Source organism: Falco cherrug, chromosome 1 (genome assembly GCF_023634085.1).
Source record: "Falco cherrug isolate bFalChe1 chromosome 1, bFalChe1.pri, whole genome shotgun sequence".
Lineage (NCBI taxonomy): Eukaryota > Metazoa > Chordata > Aves > Falconiformes > Falconidae > Falco > Falco cherrug.
The window spans coordinates 111,675,739-111,684,032 of NC_073697.1; the positions used below are offsets into that span (position 1 = coordinate 111,675,739).

General features: G+C 53.0%; 1 protein-coding gene across 1 annotated transcript; it reads left to right on the forward strand.

Annotated features, from left to right (window-relative positions):
* The first annotated feature begins 563 nt into the window (after positions 1 to 563).
* On the forward strand, positions 564 to 5,965 carry LHX1 (LIM homeobox 1). Its single transcript, XM_055700942.1, has 5 exons — positions 564 to 1,700; positions 2,864 to 3,090; positions 3,347 to 3,624; positions 4,155 to 4,320; positions 4,859 to 5,965. The coding sequence occupies exons 1-5, from the start codon at positions 1,531 to 1,533 to the stop codon at positions 5,236 to 5,238; spliced, it is 1,221 nt and encodes a 406-aa protein (XP_055556917.1). The 5' UTR covers positions 564 to 1,530; the 3' UTR covers positions 5,239 to 5,965.
* Positions 5,966 to 8,294: the final 2,329 nt, after the last annotated feature.

The window sequence follows — 8,294 nt, forward strand, 5'->3', positions numbered from 1 at the left end:
GCGCCCCCCATCCTCGGGCTCCGCCGTTTAACGATGGGGGAAACCCCGCGAAACCGGGAACTCGTTTGATGCCGCTTCCCAGCGCGCCGCTTCCGCTGGCCAGTGACGGGAACCGGCCGGTGAATCCCTATAACGGCTGCGGAACCCTACAGGGAGGGTGGGCAGACCCCGACGAGCGGCCCCGTTGTTCCCCCCGCTCCGCGCCGGCCCGCGCACCGACACACCTACCCGCTGCAGCACGCTCCCGGGCCTCCGAGCAGGACGCGCCTCGGCCGGGCCCGAGCGGCAGCGGGCCGTCCGTCTGTCCGTCGGCCGGCCGGTCCCTCCACCGTGCGGTGCGGTGCGGGCCGGGTGCGGGCGGAGGCGGCCGGCGGCGCCCCGGCGGCTCTATAAAGGGGCGCGGACGCCCCGTCCGGCGGCGGCGCGGCGGGCGCGGGGGGGGGGGGCGGCGGCGGCGGCGGCGATTGGCCGGGGCGGGCGGTGACGTGTGCGCGCGGTGCATAAGGCTGCGGCCGCGGGGCTGCCGGGAACATGCAGTGCGCCCTGCGCTGCCGGGACGGCGCGGGCAGCGCCGCTCTCTGCCCTGCCCTGCCCTGCCCTCGGCGCCCGGCACGGCCCGGCCCGGCCCGCCGCCGCGGGAGCCCGCGGATCAAAAGCCGGCAGCGCCGGGCGATGCCGCGCCGGCTCGGCGGGGACGTGGCCGGCCGCCGCGGGTAGCGCGCAGGGTGGTGCGCGGGGGTAGGTAGGAGCCGGGCGCGACGGTACCGCCGAGACGTCGAGGGAGAGAGTGGGAGAGGAGAGAGGACGGAGCGAGGAGCTGCGGAGCTGCCCCCGCCCCCCCACCCCGCGTAAGGACGGCGGCCCGCTCCGCGGCGCGTAGGGCTATGCCGCCGCGGCAGCAGCCCGAGCCCTTCTGACCGCTGCCGGCTCTCCATGTCTCCTTTTGTTATTTTTTTTTTTCCTCCTTTGATTTCTCTTTGGGAAAAGCACTTTTGACTCCTGACTGCTCTACCTCAGACCTGAGAAAAACTCATCACGCTTGCTTTTTGGCGTTGGTTTTCTTGTTGCTGTTGTTTTTTGTTGTTTTTTTTTTTTTAATAATTGTTGGGGTTTTTTAATTTTTATGAGCGCCGATCTTTATAGTCGTTGTTGTTTTATTGTTACTATTATTATTATTATCATTGTCGCTGTCGTGGTTGGTAGCGGCCGGGATTCTGCGGTTGTGTCGAAGCGCTGGTCTCCTCGGGCAGTGGGTGGTTTCTCCTGTGTATCCCTCCTAGGACACTCGAACGAAGATTTCTCTTACTTCCTTTCTTTTTCTCCTCCTTCACTTCTCCAAGGCTTTTAAAACAAACACACAAAAAAAGCAAACCTACGCTGGTGTTGTCGTCTTTTTAAAAAATTTTGTCGTTTATTTTTTCCTTTTTTTGTTTTTGATTTTTTTATTGTTTGTTTGTTTTCGGTTTTGGTTTTTTTTTGCCTGACATCTGGGAAACCAATACCCCCCACTCTCAGAAATAACCAAAGACAATGGTTCACTGTGCAGGCTGCAAAAGGCCAATCTTGGACCGGTTTTTGTTGAATGTACTGGACAGGGCTTGGCATGTGAAGTGTGTTCAGTGCTGTGAATGTAAATGCAATTTGACAGAGAAATGCTTTTCGCGAGAAGGCAAGCTTTACTGCAAAAACGACTTCTTTCGGTAAGTACCGGACCCCCTGCCCGGAGCCGTAGCTCCTTTGCATCCATTTTTTATCTCCTTTTTTATTATTATTATTTTTGTTTGGGTTTTTTTTTTTCCTCCTTGCTCGGCGTGACCCGCAAACGCCTCTTCCCTCCCCGTGAGCACGCAAACCCCTCGCACCCGCCAGTGTTCCCCCCGGTGATGTCCCGGGGCAGACCCGGGAAGGGCCCCCCCAGGCGCCCCGTCGGGGCCCGCAGGGCGAGGCCGGGCCGTTCCCCGCGGCCACCGGCCGAGCTCGACTTCCCCGAAGTTGCCTCCGAACTATCGACCGGCGGAGCGGGAGCGGTGCGGGCCGGGCCCGGTGCGGCGCAGCTTGGCGGCTCCGTGGGCCCGGCGCCTCCCCTCAAACCGAGCCGAGGCCGCCCTGGGGGGCAGCGACCCCCGGCCGGTGAGCTGATGGAGAAGGGAAGCGGGTACTGGTGCTCGCTCGCCGCCACATCCCCCCGCGCATCCCGGAAGGCCGCGGCGCCCGGATTACCCCCGGGCTCGGAGCGGCCGCCCGCGCCCCCCGGCCCGCTCCCACCCCGGCCATCGCGGCAAAGGGCGGCTCTGGGCCGGTGACCGCAGCCCTGCCTGCCCGGCCCCGCCGTGCACCGGCACACCGCATCGCCGGCCGGTGCCCCTGGGCCCGGCTGCCGGCAACCCCCCGGCCCTCGCCGCTGCCCCCAGGGGCTCAGCCCCCCGGGTCAGTCGCTGCCCCCCGGTGCGGTGCGGATCCGTCGCTGCTCGGCCCTCGGCGCCCGGGCCGAGCCCGCACCGGCGGCTCCTGCAGGTAGTGCGTGGCCGTGCCCGGTTAATAACACAGAATAATTTCTGCTTAATGTTTATTAGAGTGTCGTTAATCAATGTGTCGGGGCGCAGAGGGGAAACCCTGGATAACGCACCCCCGGTGTTTAATGAATTCCTCAGCACTTCATCCTCTGCTCACATCGGGTGCTTTTTTTTTCTTTTTTTTTTTAAACACATCATTTCAAGCACTGGCTCGCCAGGAGGAGCGGACGCGCTGGCGGGATGCGCGGTGCCGCGGAGCATCCCTGGGCGGGCGCGGGGCCGGGGGCGCCCGGCGGGACCCCGCGGCGGGGGTGGGCGCTGCTGACCCGCTCCCCGGCCTCTCCCCGCAGGTGTTTCGGGACCAAGTGCGCGGGCTGTGCCCAAGGCATCTCCCCCAGCGACCTGGTCCGCAGGGCGCGGAGCAAAGTGTTCCACTTGAACTGTTTTACGTGTATGATGTGTAACAAGCAACTCTCAACCGGCGAGGAGCTCTACATCATAGACGAAAACAAGTTTGTCTGCAAAGAAGATTACCTAAATAACAGCAATACTGCCAAAGAAAACAGCCTGCATTCAGGTGAGGGAGCGCGGCCGGGGTGGTGCGGGGCAGGGATGTGCCAAGCCCCGGCTTCGCCGCTGGGTGGGAGCTGGTCCTCTCCCCTTTTCCTTCTCTCTTCTCTCTCCCTTCCCTTTTCCTTCTCTCTTCTCTCTCCTCTCCCTTCCCCCTCTTCCTCCTCCTCCTCTCCCTTCTGCTCTCCCCTGGTGGTACCGCAGCCCGTCCCCCGCGGTCGGTGCCCCCCAGCCTAAGCCTGACCCGGACTGCTCTCGCCCAGCCACCACCGGCAGTGACCCCAGCCTGTCCCCGGACTCCCAAGACCCCTCCCAAGACGACGCCAAGGACTCGGAAAGCGCCAACGTCTCCGACAAGGAGACAGGCAGCAACGAGAACGACGACCAGAACCTGGGGGCCAAGCGGCGGGGCCCCCGCACCACCATCAAGGCCAAGCAGCTAGAGACTCTGAAGGCCGCCTTCGCGGCCACCCCCAAGCCCACCCGGCACATCAGGGAGCAGCTGGCGCAGGAGACCGGCCTCAACATGCGGGTCATCCAGGTACCGCCGCACCCCGGGGTGCGGGGCCGGGCGCGCAGCCCCCGCACCCCGCCCGGGGGGTCCTCGCAGTCGTGTTAACGGCACCGGCCGGCGGCGGGGGCCGAGCTGCGGGTTTCCTTTGGAGAGTCCCGAGGAAGCCGGGAATGGTTTCGGAGTTAATAACCAGAAATGTGAGGGGTTAATGGATAAATAAGAATGACAATGCGCTGGAATTATTAAAAGGTTTATAAACCCGCAGCGCTGGGGGTAATGGGGGGTTAAAGGACCATTAAAGACGAGGTTAGATTGGAGAGTCTCAGTGTGAGGGTAATTAGGAGTAATCTTGTCAGGGTAATAAGAATTAACTCAATCATTCTTGACCCGCAGCCGGCGAGCTGCGGGGAGCGCGCGGCCGCTGTCACGCGTGGGCCCGGCCCCCTCGACACACGCAGGAGGGGGGGGGGGGGCCGGACATGTGGGGAGGGGGGGAATGGGGACGGGGACCCTGTGACCCGGCCCCCCGTGACCCGCGCCTGTCCCCGCCCGGCCAGGTCTGGTTCCAGAACCGGCGCTCCAAGGAGCGGCGCATGAAGCAGCTGAGCGCGCTGGGCGCCCGGCGGCACGCCTTCTTCCGCAGCCCGCGCAGGATGCGGCCGCTGGTGGACCGGCTGGAGCCCGGGGAGCTCATCCCCAACGGACCCTTCTCCTTCTACGGAGGTGGGTAACGCGCTCCCTCCGCGGCCCCCCGCCTCTCCGCCGTCCGCGGGTACCGCGCCTTGCGATGCCGGGAACCCCGCCCGTTCCCCGCACCCGGCCCCGGCAGGTCTCTTCCCCGCCTCGGCCCTGCACCGGGGAGTGCATCATCCCCTCCCCCCGGTTTGCGCCGGGGCCTGTTCCCCTCCCCCCGGTTTGCGCCGGGGGCTGCTCCCCACCGGGGTCTGTTCCCCCTCCTCTCAGCTTGCACCGGGGGCTGCTCCCCACCGGGGGCACCCCCTGTGCACCGGGGGCACCCAGGCCTCTCCGCAGCCTGGGCCAGTGCGTGGGGGTGCTGCCGCTGTGGGCCAGGGCTGTGCTGGGGGGGAACCCTCGGGGACCCGCCGGAGCCCGGCCAAGGTGTGTTCCCCGGTGGGTTCAGCAAGCTGGGGGTGGCACCGAGGTGGGCAGGGGTCCTGCCATGTGAGTGCACTCTTGTGTCTTTCCCACTCAGTGGCTCTGCCTGTGTATTACCTTCCCTCTGTCTCTCCTTGTCCACCAGATTACCAGAGCGAGTATTATGGCCCTGGAAGCAATTATGATTTCTTCCCGCAAGGACCTCCTTCATCTCAAGCTCAGACACCCGTGGATCTCCCTTTCGTGCCCTCCTCGGGGCCGTCAGGCACTCCCCTGGGGGCCATGGACCACCCTCTGCCCGGACATCACCCCTCCAGTGAGGCCCAGCGCTTCACTGACATCATGTCGCACCCCCCAGGAGACTCGCCCAGCCCCGAACCCAACCTGCCAGGGTCCTTGCACTCCATGTCCGCCGAAGTTTTTGGCCCCAGCCCTCCATTTTCTTCGATATCCGTCAACGGTGGTGCTAACTATGGCAATCACTTGTCACATCCACCAGAAATGAATGAAGCAGCTGTGTGGTAGCTTTAAAACAAACTGGGTCTAAGTAAGTGATGATCATCTAGTCTGCTTATTGTTATGGTGTACAGAAATGAATAAATATAACATCTCTCCTGCCCTAAGACAATATTACCTTGGGAACGAACTGAATCCAAAGCGCTCCAAGGCAAGCTTTGCTCTAGACCAGGACAATCTCCATGTTATGGTTGTATCAGACAAGCAAGGGGACTTTTTTGTACCGTTGACAAAGAAACTGGTGAAGCTGTACAGTAAAGTGCTGCCATACCATAGGATGGCGTAAGTTTGATTACCCTGTTGGATGTCATCCTAAGAGCCACAATCCTTAGAAACTTCTCATTTAAAAAAAAATATAAATTAATAATTGAATGAAGGAAAGGTCAAAGAAAAGGGGGAAAAAAGCTTCAAGAACTCTAGCATTCCCGGTTAAGGATGGTTCTGGCATTATGAATTTGTTTATTAATTTTTGTCTCTCAGAAAGTTCGACAACAAGAAACTCTTTTTAGCTTCAGCCATTTCAGCCTGCTGACTATCAGGTGGGACAACTTTCTTTTTCCTTTGTTTTTGTTTTGTTTTCCAAAATAGCAAATACTAAATGTTAAGCCCTCAGCACCAACTCTTCTACCTTCACAAAGCTACACGTACAAAACCTCCTCATCATAGCAAAGGTCACCACCCAGACCTCTAACGAAAATGACTTGAAAAAAAAAAAAAAAAAGCAAGCATACAAAAAGTATTCTACCTTCACAGAGAGAGAAAAGCTAAACAAAAAGACTCTATTGAACTAAAAACAGTCAACTGTTTACGTCTAATGTTAAATTCAGGAGTTCAATGTTTTACTAATAAATCCTGTTTTAGAACCTCTTGTTCAAAAGCAAAATATTTTGAGCAACCAACCAAAATAGTTCATTTTCTTTTCTGTAGATGTTATAACAGATTGCAGGGCTTGTGGTTCACTGTGCTAGTTTGTAAAAGGTGTTGTTTACAGAAGGCAAAGAAAAAAAAAACCCCACGAAACCCAGACAGTTGCCAAATAAAGTAAATATATAGCACAAATACTGTAAGGTGCTTTGCACCAGCAACCCAAGAAGGTGTTTAAAAAGTGTTACAAGGTTTAAAAAAAAAAAAAAACAGCAAACATCTTTGCTAATTTTTAGTCCTGTTGAACATTCATGGAATTGTTAATATGACTTATATAGACCCACACAGGTTTTATTTTTGTGTCTTTAAAATAAAAGTCCAAAATATTTAAATTTTATGGTCAAATATGCAGTCAACAGCTGCTACTTTTTTCTTTATATATTAAATTTCTCATATGTCTTTTATTGTTCTAATAAACCTAAGCTTGTGTGACCTCCAGTGCATATTAGACCATTCACTGTATGAAAGAAAACATGTTGGATAAAATTTGTGCGTTTTTAATAAAATTAGAAAATCTGATGTTTAGATAACTTGTGTTTCATTTGATGTTTTAAGCAATTTTAAATTGATTCTCTTGAGTAAAATAGCCCTGAGAAAGAATGATCCACTCTGCTGATAATCCTGTATAGCTCTTTGGCTTTGGTAGAAGTCTAAATCCCGGTGTCGGTGCAGATAGCAGTCAGTGGCAGCTTCTTTCCATCTGCAGGCTCAGTTGTTGAAGTACAAATAATATGTTACACTGTACATTAAATTTCAGAATTGGAGATTAATCAAATTGTTAAGTATATTAACTTATTCTTGGTTGGAGCTAAGAGAAAACATTCAAGATGCTTTTTTTATGCATAAACAAAAATGTATTGTAAATGTAAAAAAACTTGCAAAGATACATTTTTTTAATCGATCCATTTTCAGTTACATTAATTCTTCAAAGGTAATTTTTTTTTTTTCCTGATTGGATGGGTTTGAGCACAGCATAACCTCAATGTCATGAAAGTAATTTTAATCCTTTTTTAGAGCGGATACAAAGTCAATTGTTTAATAGCGTTTGGCATATACAAAGTTCTCTAAAGGGCAGCGGGGGAAAATTGTTTTGCTTTGCACTAGATACATACTAATTTTCTTGGAGAAAAATGAAACAAAAGAAGAAATCCTGGAACCTTATGAAATGACTGATTTAATGTTTTAACTATAAATCATTGCAGAATCCCAAATACTCGGTTCTTCAAAAGCAAAAGTCTTACTGATTCTGGGAGAACTTTGACCTGTGTTAGAAACAAAGAATTAGGTTCGGTTCTGAAAAGTCACTGATTTAAATGTTTTCCACCTGCTGAGCTATAAGAATGGGATGAACTATAATTGCATTATTTTCCTTCATCTCTCAACTAATCGTGACTCTGGCTGGCTTCTTTTTTATTTTATGTAGACACAGAAATTTACGCTAAAACTTAGACTTCTACATTCCCAGCGATTCAATTATTTATCTCTTTGGACTGAGGGGAACAAAAAATCAAAATGCTTTAAAGTTGTATGATTTGTAATTTTCAATGGTGATTTTTTTTATTTTATTCACAACCTAGTTTCTATGCCCAGCAGAGGGGCCACCTAGATGAAGCAATAGTTCACTTTAAACACAAAATGTCTTATATAATAATATAAAGATAAAAACTATCTGCAAGGGATCTGTTAGTGTTTCTAAAAAAAAAATTCATGCTTTATTAAATACAGGGGAGACTTCTTAAACTCATGGACTCTGTGTCTAACTCATTTATTTGTCTTTTGTATTACTGCTCTGTTTTGTTGCTCCGTTTTGCATTTATATGAGCAAAGTAATGGGTGATCTATTTATTACAAACTTTTACTTATCTGGGCAAGTACTATGGATAAATACTGCTGTTTGCGCTTCTGGTCTATGCTGCTGCTTTATTGTTGAATCAATTATTTTAAATGGGAATTTCACCAAATAGGCTTATTTTGTAGAAAACATGTCTGCCACGTGGTTTTTCTTTTTTATATATATTTTTCTTTCTTTTCTTTTCTTTTTTTTTCTTTTTTTTTGCAACGAGGTACTTGTACAGAGTGTTCTGTGTTAATTTAGGCAGCGATGTGATACGGTTCAGTTTAGGTCAGTGGCTTGGAAAAGG